Source organism: Podarcis liolepis, assembly GCF_965112155.1.
Source record: "Podarcis liolepis genome assembly, chromosome: 3".
NCBI classification, from domain to species: domain Eukaryota; kingdom Metazoa; phylum Chordata; class Lepidosauria; order Squamata; family Lacertidae; genus Podarcis; species Podarcis liolepis.
In genome coordinates, this window is record NC_139557.1 from 30,947,921 (window position 1) to 30,974,950 (window position 27,030).

The 27,030-nt window shown below is 42.7% G+C and overlaps 1 protein-coding gene and 1 long non-coding RNA gene across 3 annotated transcripts; one reads left to right on the forward strand and one right to left on the reverse strand.

Annotated features, from left to right (window-relative positions):
- Window positions 1-790: 790 nt before the first annotated feature.
- On the reverse strand, window positions 791-15,958 carry YWHAQ (tyrosine 3-monooxygenase/tryptophan 5-monooxygenase activation protein theta). The gene is made up of 6 exons (XM_083495752.1): window positions 15,611-15,958; window positions 13,884-14,271; window positions 3,455-3,578; window positions 3,145-3,308; window positions 2,249-2,344; window positions 791-1,856 (listed from the first exon to the last, which is right to left on the reverse strand). The coding sequence occupies exons 2-6, from the start codon at window positions 14,175-14,177 to the stop codon at window positions 1,797-1,799; spliced, it is 738 nt and encodes a 245-aa protein (XP_083351878.1). The 5' UTR covers window positions 14,178-14,271; window positions 15,611-15,958; the 3' UTR covers window positions 791-1,796.
- A 68-nt stretch (window positions 15,959-16,026) lies between these two features.
- On the forward strand, window positions 16,027-21,490 carry LOC310703441. 2 transcript variants are annotated; one of them, XR_014524119.1, is made up of 2 exons: window positions 16,027-18,944; window positions 20,575-21,490. It is a non-coding gene; the product is annotated as an uncharacterized lncRNA (long non-coding RNA). The 2 variants fall into 2 exon arrangements; XR_014524120.1 differs by having other exon boundaries at window positions 16,027-16,907.
- Window positions 21,491-27,030: the final 5,540 nt, after the last annotated feature.

Genomic DNA, 27,030 nt, shown 5'->3' on the forward strand with positions numbered 1-27,030 from the left:
ATAGCGCTTCAGGTTAAGAACTTTGCTTCAGGATGAGAACAGAAATCGTGCTCCAGAGGTGCGGCAGCAGCAGGAGGCCCCATAGGCTAAAGTGGTGCTTCAGGTTAAGAACAGTTTCAGGTTAAGTACGGACCTCCGGAACGAATTAAGAACTTAACCTGAGGTACCACTGTATATATGTTCACCACCTTGAGTGTATTTGCAAGGCGGCCGAAATAAAATTGAGTGCCTAGCAACAAGAAGGTCCCAATCACAGCTGCACAGCCAGCATGGCAAAACTATGTGGTAAATGGTCCAGCACACCAAATGCAAGTGCATGCGGAACAGTCTTGGGATAAGCATTTTCCCCTTGACCTGAGTTCTGCCTTTTATGTCTGTTAAAAGCTACTTTTAGAAATGCTTCCATTTAGGGTCCAGGGGATTGGGTCTGATGCTGGAGCATTCCTAAAGCTCATTAAATGTGGCTCTAGGTAGGAGGCCCCCGTCAAAGCAGGTAGTATTTTCAGAATGCTTCAATTTACCTGTATGAATACCTCTTGTAACAGTAGCATTGCAATGCACTACATATGTATGAGAATGCATGCTATATGTTAAAAACTTTAGTGAATGCAGAACATCATCTCACTTCATGCAATGCATCAGAGAAGTGCACACACGCCCACAAACACACACACACACACGATGCAAGCATTACAGGTTTGAAAACTGTTCCGTTACAGCATAGTAAAACAAGTTTAGATGGGATTTATTCCTAGACGAAGCTGCATGCAAATGTTACAAAGCGCAACAGTTTAGTGGTTTATAAAATGTAATTTTATTTAATGTTATTTTGTTACATAGGGCATTAACATTTTCACAAGGCTTTTTTGGGACTACAATCAATGATTAGCAACACACAATAGTGGTCCATCTATCTAAGGAACAATCACTGGACGAACTTGACACCTTCATACATGTGCACAAATCTGCATGGAAAAGTTTTATACTCGGACATATGACCTCTTCCCCCCCGCCCCCATTCCAGTGTTAAGAAATGACATGCAATTTAGTCTGCCAAAAAGGCACTCCCTGTATTCTGGCAGTAACATGCTGCTTCTAGTACATAATCAAGTGAATACCAGAACTACAAAGGCAGGAGTGTAAGTGAAATTTTATTGGGAGGGGATAGCAGTTGAACAGCAGCAACTGAAGAGTAAGAAGAATCCCTGTATTTAAAACACTCAGTAGCTCCTGCTGTACACACATATAGGAAGCCACTCTGCCATGCTTCCCATTTGGCCCAAGACACCCCAGATCCTACAGAAACGAATACACAGTAGCACGGGAAAGTCAAATCACCAAGAAACCCCTGCAGAATAAAAAGGGAATGTGGAGAATTGAACTGTGTTGAACACTCTTTAGTTGCATTAACTACATTTTCATTTCATCACTGTAATACCAAAAAAAAAAAAAAAAAAAAAGAACCACCACAGTTGCTTGCAGGAACTGATTCAGATTTCTTTTTAAATACCAGAAACTTTAGTCCGCTACATAAGTGTTTGGAAGTTACTTATGTTTATATGGAAATTAAGCCAGTATTAATACTTTTCTACAGCAGTAAACGCACACCAGGAAGGCCAGGACAAAACACAAATCAAGGAATGGAGTTTTCCCAAAGCTGCAGTGTGAAAAGACTATAAATTGATTTCCATACACATGGATGGCTTCTCTTTGCTATAGGAAATCCAAGTGGAGCTATAAGGAATGAGACGTGTAAAAAGGTTTCTTGAGAAGGGGAATGACACTCCATATGCAGTTTAGTTTTCTGCACCTTCTGCAGCATCGCATTCTTCTCCTGCGCTGTCTGATGTCCATAACTGGAAAGAAGAACAGCCATAATCAGGTATGGTTCACTTGCAACACCATTCTCAATAGCAGCCTGGCACAAAAGTATAATCAGTGACCTGCCTCATCTGGTAAACTACATGAAAAGCAGTAGTTTTACTTGCACCTTATTATATTTCTAAATATATCTGTTAAGTCTATCAAGCCTAGATGTACAATCTCCAATTTAGTAATGAGCAATATTTTTAGAAGCAAGCAGTATTATCAGAAGTGAGATATTCTCAGTTTTACATCCATCACAACCCCAGCTCACAACTCCCTTTTAATAAATGCAGCAGGAGTACTACTCCAAAAACCTAGCTGACACTATTTGGGAACCCAAAGTCTAAGCACAATGACTGTAGAAAGACCAGGCACATCTTACTGTGAGGTTGTCTCTAAGCAACTGCATGATGAGAGTGCTGTCTTTGTAAGAGTCTTCATTCAGCGTATCAAGTTCTGCAATGGCTTCATCAAAAGCCTAGGAAAGACATTCAGATTATTCTTACGCTTTAGGCAAAAGAACCCCCAAAGTAGATATGTTTTAAAAACAAGCCATCAGATGAGGTATTCCTTCAGAAGTTTAGGCTGTTTCTTTTTTACATAAATTGCTTTGATATAGGATAAACAAGATTTGATTATCAGCATAGTCATTGTACAAAGCATATTCTGGAAGACATTTCAGAAGCAAGAGAAGTTAGTACTCAGTGAACATTTCCTACTACAAGTTTAATGTACAGCAATTTAGGTTTTCTGTGGGCTGGTATTTAACTTGGGGTTATACATCTGTGGTTGTGTTCAAACATTCAACTCTTCAGAGGAGTATACATGGATGTAGGCTTTCCTTTGGAGAACAATAATGCAATATGGGGGAATATTGTAATGATGCCACTTTAGATCAAACCTAAATTATGTTCACTCAGCTCATGTTCTACTGTGACTAAAGGTGCTTATTTCCCGAAGTGGGCCTAGAAAATGAAACCCTTCTAAGACAATAACATTAGCCTCTCAAAACAAAAATGTTTTAAGACCAGCCATCAATGATGTGCCTGTTCATAGCTTTCACTGTTAAAATTATTCTGCATGCTCTATCAGGTGACAGAATGCCACAAGGAGGAAGTAGAAGCAAGATCATACTAGCAGTCCCCTGAATGAAGAATAGGTAAAGTGAACACACCCATATATACAACTTCAGTATCCAAGAAGATAAGCAAATGTGGTTAAGGAGTCCTGCTCCCTTATTCAAACTAATTTTCCCACACACACCCAAAGTCAACTTACCGTCTTTGCCAATGTGCAAGCCAGCTCTGGGTTGTTGAGGATCTCATAGTAAAATACGGAAAAGTTAAGCGCTAAGCCTAAACGAATTGGATGTGTGGGTTGCATCTCTTTCTTGCTGATGTCAAATGCCTCCTGATAAGCCGCCTGTGAATTTTCTATTGTTTCTGTTAAGAAAAAGCAAGGCAAAAGGGATTATGAGACAAACTAGCAGGTTCTTAACATTATCTTCACACACAACATGTAACTATTATTTATAAGACTAGATATACCTTTACTGTAAAGTAGAGGCTTAAATTAATATGGTACTCACGTTTTCTGTCATCTCCGCTGGCAACCTCCGCCAGGTATCGAAAGTAGTCTCCCTTCATCTTCAGATAGAACACCTTGCTCTCTGGGTTAGTTGCATTAGCTATTAAGTACTTGTCCAGCAACTCCTAACGAAAGAGGAGGGGGGAGAATTTTAAGTAATTTCAATAGTAAGGCCATAAATACTACCACAGATGTGTGTTCAGACACAATGTGAATGATTGCTAAGATGCCATTTTTATATATTATGCACTAAGTAGATAAAGACCCTGTAGCAAGAGAAATGGTGTTTCAATTTAAGAAGTGGCACTGTTTGTCCCCTGAGACTGTCTTTCAGGATGGGAAACACAAATGAAGGATTGAAGTGTTGTAACCAAAATTAGATTTACTTTTTGGAGTAAAAACTGAGCCAAGTATGAAGCAAACCTTTAGGAATTGTGGTCACATGCCCAATACCCAATTCTTTCACTATGAGATACATCACTTTCTGACATAAGAGGCTGCTTACCAAAGAAAAATTCATAATCAACAGCTCGCAAGAAAAACAGGTTTTACAAATAAAGTATAGGGAGTGTGATTTTTTTTTTTTTTTTGGCCATAGTACTATTCCTAGTTATTTCTCCACTGTTTCCACTTTTGATTAATTCCTTCTCAAAATAAATACCCAAGTGTTGCATTAAATATTGAAGCAGTAGCTTTTTAAAGCACACTCAGTGCTGCACTGAATATAAAAGCTACACCCATCACCTTTGCAGCAAACCACTGCCAACAACACAGCCACAGTTCATTTGATTGTCTTATACCTGTGACAGTTGCCCAAAGTAATGATTCCATCCAGACACTCCACGATTACTTTTTAAGTATTTAGCAGCTTCAGCCAATCATCTTACTGCACAAGCAATTCAATATAGTTCAAATAGTTCAACGCTCAAATGGTTTATTTTTCAAATAGAAATTATTGCCTTGCTAAATTATTGCCATGCTAAAAAAAATGTACTGACTTAGTCACAGATCTGTTTAATGAGGGTTTTTTGAATTGGAATGTACAGATTCAATTAACTATTTTTTGCCAACAATATGCATTTAAATTATGGCTGAAGCATAAACTTTAGCTAAAGCCACCCCTACATAAAGGATCACTATGATACATCACACAGTCGCTCTCTCCCCGCCCCCTCCCACTAAGCTGCTTTCTATTTCCTCACAGTGGAGAATAATCTAATTCAGCTGTTCTAGCAGATTTAAAGTCACTTCTGCTTTTGATTAGTAAATAGTAAGTTGATGTCTGAAGCCCTGACAAGTCACCCACAGTCCAACTGTATGCACACCATATCCAATTATGAGAAAGAATAGCCAATTGGAACCTTTGGCTATTAGCCTTGTATGTCTACAAGAGAAAGTCTTAAACAGTCATGCTAAAGTTCTGGTTAACATCCTCCGCAGATACTAAAGTTTGTGAACCTTCTTTGGTATCAGACTTCTGTCACTGGACAGCCAATTTTTAGGCTAATCAACATGCTGGGTAACGAAGCAGCATGGTCAGAACTAGACACACCTAGGAAAGTTAAAAGAACTTGAGGCAGATACATATTTTGAAACTAACTTGAAAGAACACACTTATATTTTTACCAGCCAGAGGTGTGACCAGCAAGATAGTCCTAGAGTCTAGAGACTTGAAATATAAGACCTATTTTCCCTACAGGACACCAGTGTCAAACATTTGCTAGCAACATGGTATTTTCATACCATGCTTAATTTGCCACTAGGGGAGAAATTCAGTGTTGCACTCTTCTGATCAGCACAAGCATTTCAGCTTACCAGATGAACAATCCTTGCTTCTCTTGCCCCCACATGCTGTTCTAGGGGTGCTCCTGACACACACACAGAGTTAGTTTCAGGGATGCACAGGGAAGGAGAGCAGAAGTCCTTGTATTGAGCTGACATGACTCATTATTAAATGACTCACACCCTATGTACAAAATGTTTTGATTTTGAATATGTATCAAAGCTTTCGAGGAATCGGACAAAAGCAGGGAATAAACTTTCCCCTCTTAAATAGAATTGCTCTAAAATGTCATTAAGTTCCACTGTTAACTGCCAAGAGACTAGTATTATCATGCTACAGCAGAGGGAGAATGGAAGCAGACACTGTTATCAGCTCTGTTGAGACTAGTAACTTTTAGCTCCTCCCCTCCATGAACTGCTTCCATTCCAGCTGGGAGAACAAAGAACTCTAGGGGGCTTGAGTTTGCTTTCCAACCTCCCCGTCTCTTCATTTTGTCTCATGCCTTTTAGAAAGTAAGCCTAAGAACAGGTAATGTCTTCGGACTCTTTAAGCTGCTCTGAGTTTCTGAAGAGCTGCACAAAGATGCTTTAAGCTTCAGAAAGTAGAGAGCAATTTTATTTCTCAATACAGTCATCTTTCCCTTTGATGTTTAGATTAAAGTTTTGAAAATATTGTTTGCATTCAATGCCTGCTTTTCTATGAAAATATATAGTACCAGTATCATTAAATGCAATCTACTGTTAATAAATCTTTTGTTCTACAGTTCATATATTTATTAGAATTAAAGACATACCATATATTTCTTTCAGAATGTATTCTTTACTACTTTATCTGAATGGTGTGACTAATGCACACAGCAAGATGTTGTCTGGTAATAATATAGCATAAACCATTTGTTCAGGCAAAAGAGGAAGGAGTCACTCTCAGTATAGCCTACAGACTACCATTTTAGCCCAGCTGTACCAACATGGATGGGGCTTTTTGCAAAGATGTTAGACCTAAGTTCTACATGCAGAGCTACTATAATTGTTATTTTAGCAATTATAACTTATAGTCAAATTTATGCACTTGCAAAATGACTAATAGTGCCATTCTGCTAAAGACTGTGCTCCATGGTTATCACCCCAAGTCACCTAATGAAATGCAGGTGGTTTTTCAACTCATTTGGTTTTTAAATGACGAAGATGCCATTTAATATTGTATATCCTGTAATAACACGTTTCATAGGAACAAAGGAAATTGCATTATACCAAGTCAGATCATTGGGTCCATCTAGCTCAGCATTGTCTAAACTGACTGGCAGCCACCGTTCAGGATTTCAGGCAGAAGTCTTTCCCAACATGGAGACGCCAAGAATTGAACCTGGGGCCTACTGCATACACAGCAGACACTCTGCCACTGAGCTATTGCCATTCTCGTTAAGAAAGAATTCTGGGAAATGTAATTTACACTCCCTCACAGAGCTAAGAGCATAGAACAGCCTTACACTGAATCAGACCAGGCTCAGTATTGTCTACACTGTCAACAGCTCTCTGGGGTTTCAGACAAGAGTTTGCCCAGCCCTACCTGGAGACAGGTTAAGAGTTCAGACTGGCCTACACTGCCTAGTAGTCTACTCAGCCCTTCAATCTAAAAGGGAAGTGACAACTCAGTCTATACCAATTGTTTGCTCCAGCTTTGGGTGATGGAGGTACATCCACAGAAGATATATGCATAGTTATTCCAATTCCATACTTACCCCTCTGATTTATAATCAATGTCTCATTGTTGTCTAACCAGATGCAACATCTAACACTTTTGTGCGGAAAGTGTGGGTTAATCAAACATACATGACACAGACAGGTAACAAGGACTCAATGTCAGCAGGAGATGGTAAAGACAGCTAGTAGCCAAATGTTAACCTCAAGTACAGTAAGCCTATAGTAGCTAGGGTCAACTCTTTTCTGCATGTAAAATCAACTAGTCAATTTTATGGACTATGGTTTATTGTAATATACTTCCTGATCTAATCTACTCCTCACTTTCTCTTTGAATCCTCAACAAGTAGCAAAGTTTATTTCAGCTGAAGCATGTGGCAACTCAAGAATGGGCCTTTTCTACAGTGGCTCTCTGTTGCAAAAATGTTTCTCTATAAGCATACCTTTTCGGTTGATTAACATTCTATGGCCTTTTAAATGTCCTTGTTGGGGGGGCATGCTATTGGTTTGTTTTTATTATGTCTTTTGTGCTTTCGTTTTGTATTTTTATGTTGTGAACCACCCTGTGATCTGATAAATGGTGTACAAATTTAATAATAAAAATAAAATACTAATACTGTAATGTGAGCGGTGTGCATAGTCAACTCCCTTCTCTATTGTAAGCTAGAATAAACTAAATTAGTACCAGAACATACTTAATTGCTCCAAAAACACATGACATGAATCACCCTTGTGAGAAACTCTCAAGCCCCTGATGAATCAGATTGCAAAGATGAATCAGCTTGCGAAACTGAACCAATCTCAAACATTTAAGTGCTCCAGCAGTAGAGATACGAAGCTGAGTCTCAAATACTCTCACTTGAAAAGAAGTCCATTTCAATGGAACTTGTTTCCAAGCAAATATGCTTAGGAACACACCTAAGGTTTAACTAATCAGGGCCACATGTGTATTCTTAACACAACTTAATATTCTGCACTTGGCCAACTGTCTGAGCGAGGAACAAGATCACTTGTTATGATGGCTGGTGTGGGATTTATCAAGTAATTTCTACGGCACCTGAAATTTCAGCAATCATAGCTTACACAATCATATCTTAAACATATATTCAGCCATAAGAACTAGAAACTACTTTTGTTTGAAAGAAGTCAAATTCTGCACCTGTTACTGCATTCTGTGGCAATTTTGGCTCACCTGTGGATCTGATGCACACATGTTCCTACTGCCATACTATATATTTCAAAATTGTTAATATGATTATATTTCAAGTGAATTTTGAAGTATCCCCCCCCCAATCCAATTACTTACTGCTACTGCTACTCCCAACTTGTTGGATACTTCTGACCTCAGCATGTCTACATGCAACCCTATATAATAAATTATTATCATGTTGAAAGATATTGTGAGATATGTTTTAATGCTTCCATTGTATGGTTTCCACCTTTTTAATGTTGTAAACTACTTTGCTATGTTTTCTGATGTAGCAGTGTTTAAATACATATTTTAAGCGTTTGTTTAATGAACTAATAGGTCTCCACTACAGAAATCCACAAAAAACACTTTGGAGAGGTTGGAGAAGAAATAATAGTATGTTGCACTTTAATTCAGCTATGAAGAATGCTTTTGGCATTCAGAATTGTACTCTGGTTCTTAGCACTAAGCTTCTTGATTTGGAAAGCATTAGGAAGTCAGTGGACTACAACTGGATGGTAAGTAAAAAAAAAGTACTGAAGTATGTTACAATCCTGCATTCAGTCTCAGTGGTAATCTATCCAGTGGTTGACAGTCTTCTCTGTTACTAGGGAGTGATTTGTGCCTTCTACTAACGCATGTAAATTGATCATTTCTTAATTACTAAACTGTAACACCAAGCTCTAACTAGGACACTAATACAGGGTTGTTGTTTTTTAAAAAAAGGAGATAGCCAACCTATCAATAACGGCAATGGTCTTAAAAGGCACATGCAGTGTTCTACTCATGCACCAAGGCTTAAACCTCCAAACAGCTGTTGAAGGTCATGAGACAAAACTAATTTTATTTAGTAAAATCAGCAAGGCATTCTCTCCCTTTTCCACCTATCACAAAATGGTTAGCATAAGGCTGTTTAAATCTGTCATAGCATTTCAGTTCATTACAATACTAGCGTACATCAAAATTCCTTTCCTAATCAGTACCTCTGCGCACACTGCATAGATTTATTTCTAAACTATTTTTAACCGACTCCAACAATACATTAGTAGCAATGGCCCAATACTGATCCCTAGTTTTAAGCTGTTTCTACATGCTATACTTGTGTGTTTTATTATATTAAACTATATTTCTATATATTTCTATATTATATTAAACTATATTTCTGCTGGTGCTGACCTTTAAAGCCCTAAACGGCCTCGGCCCAGTATACCTGAAGGAGCGTCTCCACCCCCATCGTTCTGCCCAGACGCTGAGGTCCAGTGCTGAGGGCCTTCTGGCGGTTCCCTCATTGCGAGAAGCAAAGCTACAGGGAACCAGGCAGAGGGCCTTCTCGGTAGTGGCGCACGCCCTGTGGAATGCCCTCCCATCAGATGTCAAAGCGATAAATAACTACCTGACATTTAGAAGACATCTTAAGGCAGCCCTGTTCAGGGAAGTTTTTAATCTGTGATATTTTACTGTATTTTTGGTTTCTATGGAAGCCGCCCAGATTCTATGGAAACCCAGCCAGATGGGCGGGGTACAAATAATAAATTATTATTATTAATTATTATTATTATTATTATTATTATTATTATTACTGTTGCATATCACCTAGAGAATTCATGTTATGAGGAGATGAACATACACAAATATTAAATTGGTTTATTCAGTAATCATTTAGTCTGTCGTTTTATGTTGTTGTATGACATAATAAGAACTGTTACAACAGTGAAAAGGTGAGATATTGAAGGTTTCTTCATGAAGTAACCATATTAAAAATTAAAAAGCACTGGTATATTTAAGCCCTCACTGATTCTCAGAAATACAATTTATCAGTGTTCAGTTTTAACCAACAGGCCTGGGAACATCCTTTTATTCCATAAACATCCTAATTCAATTAAAATAACTGTTACTACATTAGTCTCTGACATCTGAAAATGGTACATAGATACTAGGCATTCCTGCTTGTTGAATGCATTGCGGAACCTGACTTAAAAAGCTTATGATATTCAAGTACAGTGGTACCTTCAGTTATGAACGAAATTCATTCTGGAGGTCTGTTCTTAACCTGAAACTTTTCTTAACATGAGGCACACTTTCACTGATGGGGCCTCCCGCTGCCACACGACTTCCGCTTGCATCACAGGGCGAAGTTCGCAACAAGGAGCATCTACTTCTGGGTTAATGGAGCTTGTTACCTGAAGTGTACATAACTAGAAGTTCTACTGTACCCAGATTTTATGTAAAAAAAAAGATAGAAGAATCCAAGCCATTCACAAGTGCTGCTACCCTTTTTAGCATTGCTCATTTGAATGGAAACTGATAGCATTTTGTTCTGCAAAATATATGAACTCATTTCTCCCACCAGTAAGACTTTGTTTGGAATCTCTGGTTTTCTGGTAGAATGTCAAAATGTTTTGCTATTGACATTTCAGCACAGAACTTAGAAGACTAGCAAAACTAGAAATGATCAACAAAATGTGACTGTTAAATATGAAATATAAAGCAGAACATTTTAAGCTGCACATATTTCACCTATGGGCATGCTCAGTTCCCTCAAAATAATCACTTAAAAGTGCCCAACCTTGGTTGGAATGAATTCCCTTAGTTACCAAGACATAATATCTTCTTAACTTTGTAAAATCCACCTAGTTAAAATATGAAGCAGCTGTCTGCTTTCCTTTTCCTGTCTACTCTTTAACAGACCATTTCTACTTACCTGCCTAAATTCCACAGTACATGCCCAACTGAGGCCTGCAGTCTGCAGCTACTAGTCATGATACAGGGGCATATACACAGTTCACTGCTGCAAATGGAGTACTTTCCTATCATCATGCTTGGAAAAATGTTTTAAGATAGTTTGCCGCAAGCAGCCTTATCTAAAAGCTCAGAGAGAAAAAGTGCACGTGAGCTGAAGACTCCCAGGAAAGATGTCCTTGCACGAAACTTTAGTTTTCAGAACATGAACATTGTTTTTGGGGCAGGGGCAAAGAACCTTTTTTCAGCAAAAGGGTCACATTTCCTCATGGGGAAGCTTCTAAGGGCCACATGTCAGGGGTGGGTGGGGCCACTTTGTACAGTAAGCTACACACCAGTCAGTTAAAAGTTTTAGAACAGACACACACCTCTCCCCAGCCTTCATCAAGACAAGCAAGACATTATTAATTCAATGACACACTCCAGCCAGAGAAAAGTACTCAAGGAAGAGACAGGGAAAGAGTGATGAGTGTGGCATGGACCAAGGGGTGGGGGTTCCCACGGTCAAATTTGAGTCCTGGAGTACCACATTCAGGCCTGGGGCCTTAAGTTCCCCACCACCTCATGGTGCTCAAAGGACCAACTAATCATGTCCAGTAACTTCGAAAAATGCAACTGTGCCTACAAACACCTGTGTAATTAGTTTTAACACAGCATTTAATGGGCATGAGTCACCTCAACTGCTGAAAGTATCTTCAGTTTCTCACTAGGGAAAGTCCTTTGCTTCCACTATGCTGATTGGACAATGACTTAGCAAGCTTTCTATGTACCGCCGGGTAAACATATATACATTTTTATGAATCTAGCATCAACTATGCATATTGTTGGCAAACTGAAGGCAGTATTAAACTAGTTTTTGAAGGTCCCTAAACATGACTAAGCATTTAATGAACTGTTAAAGGTAAAGAGTCCAGTCGTGAACAACTCTGGGGTTGCGGTGCTCATCTTGCTTTACTGGCCAAGGGAGCCGGCGTACAATTTCCGGGTCATGTGACCAGCATGACTAAGCCGCTTCTGGCAAAACCAGAGCAGCGCACAGAAACGCCGTTTACCTTCCCACCAGAGCGGTACCTATTTATCTACTTGCACTTTGATGTGCTTTCAAACTGCTAGGTTGGCAAGAGCAGGGAACGAGCAACGAGAGCTCGCCCCATTGCAGGGATTCGAACCGCCGACCTTCCGATCAGCAAGTCCTATTGACACACAATCTGTTCCATTATAATCAGTTTCACTCTTCAATTCTAAGATGTGTAACAAATGACTGCTTACTGATTTTTCTTGTGTTTTCCAAGTATCAACCAATTTGTCAAAATTTATTTGTTACATATCATTAGTTTACACAGCTTTCCAACAGTTCACTGCTCAAGAGAAGTTTACAGTAGAGCTAGACCTTGGGCCAACAAAATTTAGAATACTTCTTGCACTACTACATATTTAGGAAAATATTGACAATTCAAGTATAACAATTTTATATGGAATAGGATGCGCAGGGTTCAAAAGGAAACACCAATATAAATGTCTACATTTGTAGCAAAATAATTGTGTTAAAAATAACCAAAAATAGTGCAGTGGTTTTTTTTAAAAAAGATTAGAATCATTCATTGTCACTTTACCCCACCCCAAATAGCCATATATTCGACCAGAAAGTTCAAGCTTGAAATCAAAGGGCATTTCTGTACTGCTGGTATGCAATAGAGATGACTAAGGACAGTGGCTAGGATCCAAAGAGCTACTTTAGACACACCCAAGGGCTTGCCTAATGAGATTTTTTACTTTTCATTGAACAGACCCTCATTTTAAAACTCCCCATAACTTCAAAAGTGCTTTGCTGCATAGTATACAATGCTGTCTTTTATTTTACAGACTCAAAAAGCCCCCCTTTGGTGAAAGGAATTAAATGTCAGAAGCAAACATGTACAATGTTTCCTACAAAATAAATATGCACTAGGAGTTGAGATGGTGCCCTAAGGATCAGAGAAACACTTTTTTTGCAGACAGAAACATAGTACCAGAGGACATTTGTCCTTCACTGGTTGCCAACCTCCTTAACCCAATCCAAATCAAAATTTAGGTGGCATAAAGTAAATGGAGAAAAGCTTCAAACGAATTCTATTTATCCTAGCCTACCTGCAGATACAGATATAAAAATTACTTTAAATAAATGTATCAAATGACTGCAGATTTGTAACAACAAAAATATGAATTTAGAGAAAGCAAGTATTACTACTACAGTTATCAGCAACACAGAAGACTCTGGTGGGTCAATTAAAAACTGTACTCTAGCTTTGGCATGTCAACTTACCATGATTTATTAAAAACAAAATTGCTACTTAAAGAATCCAAGACCAAATACGAATGCCTAAAGAGTATTGCCTGTTGCTTTGGACATATTTATGAAACAGATAACCTGTGTTTTCTTCTTCATAACCTTGTGCTAGCTCTCCATCACTTGCAGTAGGTAATATGAAACTACTGCCAGAACCCATAGAAGAAACAGGCAAGAGCAATGCAAGTGAAACTATTAGAAGCAGAGATTTATTCCAACTATGTTCCATGAATATCCTCTACTCAATGAATTTAGGATTTAGCATATAGAATTTAGGATTTAGCATATACTAGCTTCTATATTTCAATGAACAAAGCAATAGCTATAACCCCAGGGGAACCTATATGTAGCTTTTTCAGCCTATTTACTTCATCAAATACAGACTTTTTAATACAAGGCATTATGAGAGTGCATTGCTACTGATTAAACAGCTTTTACAGTTCAATCCCCATTCCCACATTTTCGAAGTAACTGTCAGTGGAAACCCACTTCTGCAGTAAATTCACTTTAGTCAACATTTGTTTACGTACATTCACTGTTCCTGGCAAGGTATGGCAAAATATTATATTTAAATTCAACATCTTACATTTTAAATCTACATCTCACAAAATGCAATTCATCCCACTCCTAGGCCTCAGGCTTCAACTCAGTAAGTCAGCTATAAATAAAAAGGTGAAGTATGCTTAACAAACTCACCAGAACTGTAGTGCAGATGGACTTAAGTTCAGACTCCACTTTCTCTCGGTAGTCCTTGACAAGCTGCATCTTCTTGTCATTTCCGTCAGTTTTCTGCTCAATGCTAGAGATCACTCGCCAAGCAGAGCGTCTTCCCCCAACCACATTCTTGTACGCCACAGAGAGAAGATTGCGTTCTTCATTGGATAATTCAGCACCTTGCTCTGTCACTGCCTTCATGCAGGTAGCCATATCATCATAACGCTCCGCCTGCTCAGCCAGCTTGGCTTTCTGAATCATCTCGGTCTTTTCCATGTTGGCCAGCAATGGTATAAGCAGCAAGGCAACTGATTTAGTAGGGGGAAAGGAACAGCAGGGCCTTTCACAAAGTCAGAAGGCACCTCAAAACCTGGAACAGGAAGAGACAAATATTCTGAAACCTGTACAGTACTCCTAAAGAGCAGTGTTACCAGCCATACAAAAAGCTCCTATAGATTTAGGAAATCCAAACCACAAGAGACAGAGCAACTTAAACAAAGGCCATTGAGAAACAGTCACCAAAAGCCTCAATTCAAACCAAGCTGACAAAAAGATGTACCATTCCCAAAACATTTCTGTCAACTAGTGAACACTAACAGGGCCTGTCAAGATAACATAAGTTAAAGAAGCACTCATGTTCAGAACAGGTGATTAGGCCCTCCCTACCTAAGAGATTTCCAGCACCTTGGGGACAGGAGATGCCAAGCCTTTGGAAATGGCGGTCAGGAGTGGTGTGGCATACAAATCCAAGGTGTGTGATGCTGAAGTTGGGCACTAGAGACTGGTTTGTGTTTTTTAAAGACCCAAGACACAAAAAAGATTCCATTTAAGGGAGGGGGGGAGAGAATCCAAACGTTACGTCTAAAATCACCCACCCACAAACCCAATGCAGTGTTTGTAAGAAAGCAGGCTAAGAAGAGGATAATGGAAGTGGCGCCATAGGTGACCTACAACCTGGACTTGTGAATGGCGAGTAAGGGGAGGAGGAAAAAAAAGAGCAGCGAGAGAGAGAAAAGGCACAAGGTGCAGGGGGAGAAGAAGAGGGCGAGCAACTCTTCTCAGGAGCAGATCGCTAAGCAATGCCTGGCAGGCGGGACTGGGGTGGGAAGGAAGATGGGAGAGAAGAAAGAGTGCAGAGGCGGAGAAGCCCGGGGCGATTCGCTTGGCGTTGGAGGAGGACGATGTGCAAAAAAAACAAAAAGGAAGGAGAAAGGAGTGTCGAACCTTTTTTTGGGGGGTGGAGGGAGATAAAAGGCGGCCGATTTTCCTGGATAATAAAAATGTGCTGGGGTGGGGGAGAAGCGAGAGAAGGACCGATTCCCCCCCTCCCACGGAGGCAAAGGGAAAAGGCGGCGGCGGCAGCTCCGCACTGCCTTTGTCCCCGCAGGCGGAGGAGGGAGCGAGTGAGGCGCGGGTGGCAGCCACCCAGCCTCGCCTGCCCTGCCCTCAGCCGCGCTCCCGCCCGTCTCCTTTCCCGCCGTCCCTCAGGAAATGCCGGGGTTGGCTCTGCAGGGCCGGTACGAAATGGCGGAGGCGGCGGCGGAGGGGACGACGACGACTCCGGGAGCTCCGCGCCGCCTCCACAAAATGGACGACGCGGCAGGGATTAGGCAAGGGAAGGCGCAGCCAGGGAGGGAGGGAAGGAGGGAGGGGAGAAGCGGGAAGCGCGCCTCGCCTAGCCGCGAAGGCCGCCGCCGTCGCCTTCTCACCTGGGTCCGCTGAGGCGCTAGGCCGGGCCGGCGGGCGCCTGCTGGGTCGACTGCGCTCGCTCCGCTCCGGGGCTGGATCAAGAAGGTGGGGAGGAGGAGGAGGAGGAGGAGGAGAGGAGGGAGGGGGGGAGAGAGAAAGAGCGAGAGAAAACCGCTCCCGTCTCCAGCCACAGAACCAGCGCTGCTGCTGCTCCCGCCGCTGCTGCTGCTAAAAGGGCGTTGGCACAAAGCGAACCTCTCCTGCTGCTAGGCCCGCGCTCGCCTGCAGCTCAGCCAATCGGCGCGCGCTGCCCGAGCCCGTGCCCCGCCCCTGAGCGCGGCGCGGCCAATCGTCCTCCTGCGCGCCGCCGCGAAGGTGAGCAGAAAAGTCGCGGGCGGCTGGGAGGGAGGGCGCGCAAGTTCGGTTGGCCCGTGCACTGTTGCTTCTGCAGCTGGGGCCGGCCACGGGGTTTCCTCCAATTAGGTCCAGGGTGGGCTGACGTCACTGTCGCCATGGCGATGCTGCTACAAGGCCGCCCCACCACCACCACCTCTCCTCTCCTTCCCTTCCCCGCCCTTTCTCCGCCTGTCCCTTTTCTCTCTCTCACGCGTGTTCTTCTCTCCTTCCCTGGGCAGGGCGAGGCACGAGACGGTGCGGAAGCGAGGCGAAGGCGTCTCGTGCTGCTGCGGAGGGAAAGAGTGGCGGGAAAGGGGAGAGCAAGGCTGCGGGTTTCTGGTCCTGCTGCAATCGCAGGAAAGGAGAATGTCAGGGTATAATGGGGTTTGCAGTGCGGGCCTGTGAGTTAAGGGCTGCAGAGGCGCTTCGATGGTGCAGAGCGGGACGTGCTACTGGTTTCGCCGACCACCAACCTCCTTTTTCAGCAGCGGTGCTGCCATGCAAACGTCCGGCAGCCATGGCAGTTGTAAAATAAAAGGATGCTGTTGGAGGAGGAAAGCCCCGTTTAGACTTGCTTGGACATCATCTGCCCCTTCCTGAGATTGTAGCCTTTTTCAAGATCAGGTTGAAAGTGAAATCGGTTGGGAGGTTCCACACAGCAAGCTGAAGAACTCATGGTCCAGGCCACGTGGCAGGGACTGTCAACCCCAAAGCAAAATTACCCGTGGCGATTTTTTAAAAAATGGGCACTTGGAAGATGCTCCTTCAAAAGCAACCTGTCAGGCAATGCACTTGCACATGAGAAGACCCATGGGTGGAGCATGCATCTTGCATGCAAGTGGTTCCAGGCAAGAAGAGTGCTGCGGGTCAGGCCAATGGCCCAATCTAGACCAGCATGCTGTTCTCACAGCACCCAACCAGGTGCCTGCGGGGAACTCACAAGCAAGAGCGCAAGAGCATTCTCCCCTATGTAAGATTTCCAGCTGCTGGTATTGAGAAGGATCCTGCCTCAAAAAATGGGGCTAGGACATAGCTATCATAGCTAGTAGCCATTGATAGGTATGGTTGGGAGAGACCCCTGTCTGATACCCTGGAGAGCCATTGCCAGTCATTGTAGACCATGGGTACGGAATGTTCCAGCTCACAGACCTAATTAGGCCTGCCAGGCCATTTCAGCCAAGCCACCACACAACATCAGGTGTGGAGCAGGTAAAAGCCTGGCTGAGCCAATGGAGGTCTTTGCAGGAAGCAATGGTTGGCAGAGCCCACAAAGTCCTGTGAAAAGTGCTGGGCAAGATAACACTTTAAATAGGTCTTTTGAGGATCCCTATGGGCAAAAAACCCCTTGACATAATTGTGACTTCAGGTGGGTGGCTCCGCCCATCTGTCAAACTTGGCCTCCAAATGCGACCATTTGTAACTGTGCAACTTCTTAAAAAGTCCCAAACTTGATGTAAGCAATTTTTGCCCCATTGATTTCAATGAAGGGGAGTATTTTAAAGTTCTCCCCCCCAACAATCTCTCGCCATGACCACAACAGAGCAGAGGATAATTGTGTAACTCAGCATCCAGTTATAGTACAGTAAGATGACAGGGCACACAGCATCGAGCTATATCCCTCTGTGACAAAGCAGCAGAATAGATTCTCAAAGATGCTTGGGTTTATTAAAGCATTTTGGAACTACTGCTGCTTTTGGGGGCAACCAGAGTAAATAAACTTCTTGGCTGCAGTGTAGGTCATTCCTGAATCCAGGGCATTTCTAAATGGGAACTGTTAGCGCTTTCCTTTCCTAAATAGTGCCCCAGTAAATGGTGTGTTTCTTGGGCTGTGTAACTTGAAAGCTCATCAAAAGCACAATCTTTCCCTCAAAGTATTCTGGGCACTGTAGTTTGCCCCCTACAGAGTTACAATTGCCAGCAACACTTAACAAACTACAGTGCCCAGAATTCATTGAGATGGGGGGAATGTGCTTCAACTGTTCTTTAAAGTTACAGTGTGTACACAGCCTTGGTCTGGGAAACGCTCTCAACAGTAAGGAGTTAATACTAGCACTGAACTTAGTATTGTAAAAAAGGGGGAGCAGATTATATATGGATGGTGTTTTGAAGTTTTTTTGGCCAGCTGTTCATTCACAATCACCAAATGTCCTTGGGAGTCACTGTATTATATATAGATTGCTTAAAATAGAAAATATTAGGCATTTTGCCACATTTCAAAAAGAAACTCTTAACTGCTTAAGTATTTAACTGTTAAACTTTGACAGAGAGGAAGCCTTTTGTACTGAGAAGATTGCTTTATATAGTCCCATGAAGTCCCATGCTAATACAGCTCATAATTGTTTTCCATGGGGAAATATTGGCAGCATGTCAAAATAGTATCCGGATATGAAAATTCAGCAGACTCATGCTAGTGCCAAATAGCCATTAGTACACTTTATAGACAGTGTTGCCCAGCATCTACTAAACTAGTAGAAATAGAAGACAGACTAAGTTGGATATTTGTCGGCTGTAGTGCTGTCATTTTAAATATAGTTTCAAATCAATCAGTTGTCAGTTTGTGTGCAGGGTGGAGGGGAGTTTTTACCCATCTTCACTGGTAAAGGTAAAGGGACCCCGACCGTTAGATCCAGTTGTGGCCGACTCTGGGGTTGCGGTGCTCATCTCGCTTTACTGGCCAAGGGAGCTGGCGTACAGCTTCCGGGTCATGTGGCCAGCATGACTAAGCTGCTTCTGGCAAACCAGAGCAGTGCACGGAAACGCCGTTTACCTTCCCGCCAGAGCGGTACCTATTTATCTACTTGCACTTTGATGTGCTTTCGAACTGCTAGGTTGGCAGGAGCAGGGACCGAGCAACAGAAGCTCACCCTGTCGTGGGGATTTGAACCGCCGACCTTCTGATCAGCAAGCCCTAGGCTCTGTGGTTTAGACCACAGCGCCACCCGCATCCCAGCTTCATTGGTAAGTGATGTTAAACTTGCAAATAAGCATTTATGTGCTTGATAAGGAGACATGCGCTTTCAACATTCATTTACCTAAAGAAAATACTGGGGCAGAGATGGGAGGGAGAAAATGTCATTCTGGAAGGAGTAATTTCACAAAGTAGCACATAGTCCAGGAATGACAGTCCCTTGTATGAAGCAGTATGTGGCCAAGGAGGTCTTTCTCGTTTCTTTTTTAAGGTGGGTTTTGCAATAAACCCAAAAAGGATGTGCAGGAATAGCATTGCAGTAGCTCTCTGTTCCATGGCAATTTAGTAGTCATTATGTTGGACTTGGGCCTTATGGATTTCGGGTCAAATCTAACATTAGCAATAAACTCCCTAAGTAGCCCTGGGTAAGTATAATGGGTTGCTATAACTTGTAAATGATGAATGAGATGACAAAAGTATTGATTCGCTTTAATGCTACAAGTGCATCTTTGCTCTCTGCATTTGATTAATATTGTTACATGCTAATTTAAAAAGGATGAAACATACAGCATTGCATGGAATTGTAATTCAGTATCTCTTGGGAGGTTTCCATTGGGGGTTGAAGGGGAGATAAACTTCTGCTCTCCACAGTCTTGTCAGAGAGTACTTTGTATAGCAGTTTTGATAATAAACACTTGCAGGATTTAACAGGGCCTGCCAGCTAGTACAGTTAGTTTTATAGTGCAAGTGGTAGATGTTCTTATGTTTCAAATCCTAGGGAAATTGTTATCTCTAGGCTTTAAAAGCAACAACACAATGATGGTATAGATACTGTTACACTGTACCCCAATCTCTGAGCACTGTGAGATTCCAGGGGTTTGCCTATGGCACCCCCAGAATTGTGGTTGAGGAAGCTTTGAACAAGGTACTTTGTAGTTCAGGCTGCATGCGCCACATACAGTAAAGCACATGGCTTCACCTAAACAATCCTGGGAACTGTAGTATATCCATCTCAGAGTTAAAGTTCCCAGCACCCTTAACAACTACAGTGGTATCTTGGGTTACAGACGCTTCAGGTTACAGATGCTACAGACTCCGCTAACCCAGAAATAGTACCTCGGGTTAAGAAATTTGCTTCAGGATGAGAACAGAAATTGCACCGCCGCATTGTGGCGCCAACGGGAAGCCCCATTAGCTAAAGTGGTGCTTCAGGTTAAGAACAGTTTCAGGTTAAGAACGGACCTCCAGAACGAATTATGTTCTTAACCCAAGGTACCACTGTAAGGTGTTCCGATAGAGCTACATTCCAAATATTATTTAACCAGATTTCAATGGGGATTTCTATAGGTTGTTTGTAGTACTGGGCTATTAAATGGAGGCAGAAATGTGTTTTAAATGTATGGTCTGTATGCAATGGCATAAAAACGATAATGAAAGGAATATGGTTTTAATGAATGAATAGCGAAATTAAAGAAGTTTTGAAAATGAATGGAATAGCAAAACTTTGTTTCCCCCCTCCCTTGCACACCCCTTAGTAGCAGCACAATATGATTACTCTGGTCAGTTCTCCCCCATCCCCACTCTTCCAGTTGATAATATGCAGTAATTCTCAGCACTTGCTGCAGTGTAGTGGATTTTGTTGCCTACAGGCCTAATGCTCATTGTTCTCTTGCTGGTCAGACTTGGAGCTACAGTTCAGCAGCAGCAGACAGTACCAATGAATCTGCCATCGCCATGGGAAGAGGCACTGCTAAGAGTCTCTGGAGAACGGAAGCAAGGAGCTGAAGTGTGCAAAAATAGCACTCGTCAGACTTCCTGATTTGCCGACCCAAAAGCAGCTATAATTTGTGCAGCAGAGGAAGAAACAGGAAGTGTGCCTGCCAAGAAAGCTAAAGAGTCTCAAGGTGAACGAGCCTTTCAGCTAATTATTGACAGGAGACAAGGCTGTCAATAACAGAGGGGAAACAGGGAATATAGGAAGCTGCTGTAAACCAAGACAGACAGGGACATTCCCAGCCCAGCTTGGAGCTGTTAGGGATTGAAACTGAGACCATCTGTGATGGTGTTTCCACTGAGCCACAGTCCTTCCTCAGACTGGCTTTCAGTACCAAAAAGTAAGGTCCTCTCAATGAATAGCTTGACACAACCTGCCCAGGTCTTCAGATCTGCTACTGAAGCCCTTCCCCCAATTGCCTTCATGATCAGAAGAAGAAGGCACAAGGGAGAGGGATTTTTCAGTGGCGTTGCCCTGGTTTCCAAACTCTACAGGAAGGACAGGGTAGGACATTGGGGAGGTGGTGTTGCTTTGTATGTCAGAGGGGGCACTGAATCCAGCAAGCTTAAAAAAAAATTGGGTGGACTTCTCCACAGATTCATGGGTGGTGAAACCAGGTCCCAAAAGGAATTGAGTACAGAGGATGCGCTACTGTCCCCCTGATCAATATACTCAGTGAGATCTTGAGATGAAGAACGAAATCAATGAAGCACCTAAAAGAGGAAATGTCATAGTAATGGGTAACATCTGCTACCTTCAAATAAACTGGCTTCATATGTTTTACAGTCCCAACGAAGAGGTAAAATTTCTTGATATCCTAAATGATTCTGCTTTAGAATAGTTGGTCACAGAAACAACTAGAGGGGTGGTGACCCTGGTCTAAATCTTGAGCTGCACCTAGGATCTGGTGCAAGATGTGTTGTTGAATGAGCTGGGAGTATAGTGACCATAGAGCTGTTAAATATACATGTAAAAAGGGAAAGTTTCCCCAAATGATGGAACTGGTAAAAATGAAATTGAAAGCCAAAGTCACGTGGGTTCAAATCACTCCAAAATACTTGGGAGTCGTTTAAAAACACAATTATTAGAAGCTCCACTTGTGTGTATTCTGCAGATCAGAAAGGTACCAACAGGAACAAGAGGGAGAATCTTGTTGACTTTTCAATTCAGGAGGAGCGGATGTCTAAAGACAACCAAAGGGTTAACAATTACAGTGGTACCTTGGGTTAAGTACTTAATTCGTTCCGGAGGTCCGTTCTTAATCTGAAACTGTTCTTAACCTGAAGCACCACTTTAGCTAATGGGGCTTCCCGCTGCTGCTGCGCCGCCGGAGCACGATTTCTGTTCTCATCCTGAAGCAAAGTTCTTAACCCGAGGAATATTTCTGGGTTAGCAGAGTCTGTAACCTGAAGCGTATGTAACCTGAAGCATATGTAACCCGAGGTACCACTGTACTACTAGGCATTGCTTTGAGTAGTGAAATGCAGAGGTTCCATTGCAAATAGTCTGTTTGGTTGATGGCACAAAATAAAAGATGTGGCTAAGATGGCAACAGCTTTTACTCAGCTGATTTTTTCACATTTAAATATGAGTGTGAGTCCCACTCGCCTCTTTTCGAAGTAGCTTGATAGCAGCAAGGCAGAATGAGCTGTGCTCAGTTGACTGAGCATTCATCTCTGAGAGCTATGACAAAATTTCAATCATGAAAAGTCAGCTTACTTTTAGCTGCAAGGAAAAAGATCTGTATATTTTGGAACTATACTCTGTCAAGTAGCAGGGGGTTTTTTGGAGGGGGGAAATCAGGCACCATTAAATCAGTCATTTTCCCCCTTTTATGTTAGGTTGGTCTTCACAAAGCATGGGTTTTGGCAGAGAACAGAGAATGGAATAATGAAATTATGTACTGTAGTTCACCTGCAAGTCACACTAGGGAGGGATGGAGGCAGAACAAACTCATTGTGAATGTTGCAGGATCTTGCACCTTCTGAGAACGTCTGTCTACCTATCCAATTACTTGGGAGCAAACTTCAATGTTCTCTATGGCAACTGGAACTCCTAGATTTTTTGACTTGGTCTGTGGATCAAAAGTGTCACTAATTATTTGCAGTCCCATGGAGGGGATTCTAAATATACATTGCTTCTGGCCCCTTCCCACCTGTTTGTGAGAACATATTTCATCATGCCCATCTGAGGAGGACATGCTATGGCGAGAGTGCCTGCACCCCAACACCTTCATTGGTTTTAAGTTTCAGACCCATGTGGTGGAACTGGCGCCGCTTTTCCCAATCCATCGCAACTTTCAGTGTGAGAATTGCTGAGGGAGTGGAAAAAACGTTTGTGCTGTTGCTCTTAGGGCCAGACGAAGCACTGTGAAGGAGATGTATACATTCATTTAAAGTTTCTACAATTAGCGTCCATGTAGGGACCCAGTACGGATCAAGACTGTGGCATTAGATAAAGGAGAGTCCTGTTCAGGTACATGTGTTACCCTTAGTGAAGGCTAAGGGTTGCTGCTGCCATATTGAATTCCAAGATACTACTTCAAAAGTATTTCCATTTAATAGTGGTGACACATCACAGGGTCATATTGTGTGTTTAAGAACTATTAAAACTTCTGGCTCAACTTAACTTACAGTATTACATATCTAACTATGGCACCATCAGCATAGGCTTGCCACCTGTTCCGATAGGGCTTCCTCTCACTCCTGAGGCCACAGAAATTGAGACAAGTACAGGCACATTCTGCCTGTAATTCCCAAGACACCACTCCCAAATGCCCATGATAATATCTCAACAAAGGAGCTCGCACCCAATTTGGAAATGAGGTGACTGTCCTTGATGTTACAACTCTATCCCTCCCTATTCTATGCTGAGCTAGCACACATACAAGTCTGTCAGAAATCCCAGCAAAAGGAATGTCCAGTACTTTTCCGGGTGTCATTGATGAGCCCGAAACAACTGATGTACACTTTAGAACAACAAAAGATCTTCCTGGCACCTTAAGGAAGCAAAGCCAGATCTAGTACAAGCTCCTATTGAGATCAATATGGGTTTTAACATTGATGTGAGTGGCAACAGAATCTTCCCTAGGTTGCCTTTTGAAATTTGTCAAAGTATATTTTCACACTTTGATTCAAAGCAACGCTTTGCTCACTTTAATCTAGAAGTGAATCCCACCTTTTCCTCAAAGAGATGTTATAACTTTGCACAGACCTCAGCCCTGACGGCATCTCACGTTACAAGCACTCCCTTGTTACTCACAGGGCTTCGGATGCCCTTATATGTGCAGCATGCCGGGCTGGTATATTACTTTATCTGTATTCATTCTAATGGGATGATGTAACACAGCTAATGCGTTTCCTACACACTGCAGTCTCCTCTGCCACTATTTCCCACAGAAACAATGATTCACAGTTATTGCAGCTGATTGTGTGGGTTATCTCACAGGCCTTTGTTCTATATTTTATGCAACAAGACAACCTTTATTCCTGCCGAAAGGCTTTTGCCTTTTCCTACTGCCCCGTGATGGTCGATGTGTCACTGAAAGGGCAAACGGTTTAAGGCAGAAATATTTTAAAGCCTAAGAATTTATCAAGATTGGTGACAGAGGTACCCTTTTGAGGAGCCTGCCCTCTCCTGAGGATGTTCAAGTTTTCACAATGTCATGTTTGCTGCCAGCAGCAGATTTGGGTGACTTCCCCTTCTCTGCAACACTTTGTGGACACACTTCTGCTGTTAGAATTGTAGAATTGGAAGGGACCACGAGGGTCATCTAGTCCAACCCCCTGCAAAATGCAGGAATCTTTTTGCCCAACATAGGGCTCAAACCCATGACCCTGAGAGGAAGTGTCTCATGCCTCTACAGACTGAGCTGTTGCTCAAGAAGTGCAAGAGGTGATGAGAGGTCGAAGCATCTGACACTATAGAGTGGGGGAGGGGCATTTTCACCCCAAGGGCCAGACTCCCTTTTGGGGGGGGGGGCGCGCATGGCAGTGGTGGGCAGGGCCTGAGGAGAAAGTGGGCCAAGCAATGAACATACAATTTACCTCAGTCCATCAGGCTAGTTTCTAAACACACTCACACACCTTTCCAGGCATTATCAGGGTTCAAATACACATTTCAGCCAGGGGTGGGAAAACACTTGTGAAGAAGCACTGGTTAGGAGCATGTCCTAAGGTGAGAGAGGGTTTGGCTAGGGAGAGTCCTGAGTGCTTGGCAGATAGCCTTGGAGGGCTGCATTTGAGGCCTGAGGTCTCCTGGTGTAAGAGAAAATAACAGTCAACAAGCAAAGGATTCCAGCAACAGTGGGAGAAAGTCATTGGAGGAGGTCAGTAGCTGGGAGCTGAGAACACAGTTGAGTAAATAACAGCAGCTCTTTGGCACCTGGGGCTGGTGTAAAATGGAAGAAAGAAAGGGAAAAAACCCCTCCACGACTATATGTGAGAACTGCTTAGAAACAACCAGAGAGGAGGAAGGCAATTTCTTTCCAAACTCTAAGCCAAGAAATGTGCTGCGTGGAGGAAAGGTGGAGTATCAATGAAATAAATGAATAAATTACTGGGTTTCAAATTATTCCTCAGATATTAAGTTTGCAGGATGACTGGGGGCAAGGCACTGTGTCTCAGCCTAGCATACCAGTTGTGGTGATAAAATGGGGGGCAGCCCCATGAACTCCAGCCCCACCCCACCATGCTCCTTGAAGGAAGGGTGGGATAATAGATCAATAAAACCGTTGCATAGATAAGCACACTTGGATAATAAAAACAATCTGCTTTCACTTGCTAAGCTTTGTTGTTTTACAGCAAGACATTTGGCAGGAATGTAGCAGCTAGCTCATCATAAAAACCGCACCTTTTCCCCTTCTTTGAATACATAGCTTTGAAAACAGCTTTGGGAGAGCAGGAGTGGGAAGTTATTAAACTTATTAAAACGCTTGTTGAAGACTACATGTGAACAACTATAGATGTACAGCTTATTTATTTGTGCATACAGGTACATAGGTTGCACATTCCTAGCATATAATATGTGAATGAAGACACCCACCCAGGGAGAAGCAGATGAACCCCAAGTAAAACCTGGGCTGCAGTTGCTCTAGCAGCTTCTGGAATGCTAAAAGTAAAAGGGGGGGGGGTTATACTTATAGCGTTAAAAGGGATGGGGTTGTCCACCTTTGGTCCTCACTCAGTCTCACCTGCGCCCCCGGGAGGCTGCCAGCATGCAAAATCAGCTACACCCCAGGAATGACTTAAAATGGCTGGCTAAACTAGGTGAGCGTAGCCAACGGGTCTCAAACCCTCTGTGAATTAGGAAATTCCCCTGCATGCAAAGACGGGCTCCAGCAGATTGAGCAGATGAGACCAATAGCTAATCCAACAGTCAAGAAGGCAGTTTCTGCAGATGCTAGAGGGAAGTGAGGAGCATATTGGGCTCGTCAGCCTGGGAAGGTAGTCAATCTAGAAAAAGAAAAACTGATTCTAAACATCTGCTGCCTTTCTTTAGGAGAAGAAAAGGCTATGGCATAAACCCTACACAAATCCAGAGTGGAGACCCTAAGGCGGTTGGATGGCACCTTGCATGCCTCTTTCTGGCAACTCCTTCAGCCAAGTTGGTGCCAAATGTATTGCTCTGTTTTCCTTTAGGCCACATCAGTGAGGCTGAGGAGGGGTCTTATTGTCTAGATGGCCTAGGACCTCCATACATACAGTCCAGGCTTGCGCCCTGGGGAGGCCACTTTGCTGCTGCTAAATACAGTGGTTTGACTTCACCCCCAGAGGTGCACTCCATTGTCTCATGAGACAGACGGGTGCCAAGAGCAAAAGTTACAAGTGTCAATGTGTCCGTGATGGTAGCTTCTTTCCCTTTTATCAGTGTACATAGGATGTTTGCAGCATTATATAAATAAAAGCCAGGTCCCTGCCCCAAACCATGTATGATCTAAATTGAAATTGTGTGGGAGTTGGTGAGTGGACAATAACTGAGTGAGGGGGAGATTTGGGAGGCAAGGGTGACAAGGGATTAGCAGGAGCAAATCTAGTTTTGTGTGCTTAGGCCAAAGATGGGGTGCCTGTGTGTTGTTATCAACTGTAGATCCCACCAGCCCCAGTTAGCATGGCCAATGGTAAGGAATGGTATCAGTGGGGTGCAACAACATCTGGAGGACCACAGGTTCTCCCCCCAAAAAACTTTGTTCATGTTACTTACAGAAAGCCTGTTTAACGAGCATGCAGCCTGGTTTGTTAGACAGTACTATTAAGCACGTACAGTGGTGCCTCGCAAGACGAAATTAATTCGTTCCGCGAGTTTTGTCGTCTTGCGATTTTTCTCGTCTTGCGAAGCACGGTGTTGGGAAAGTTTTGGAAAAG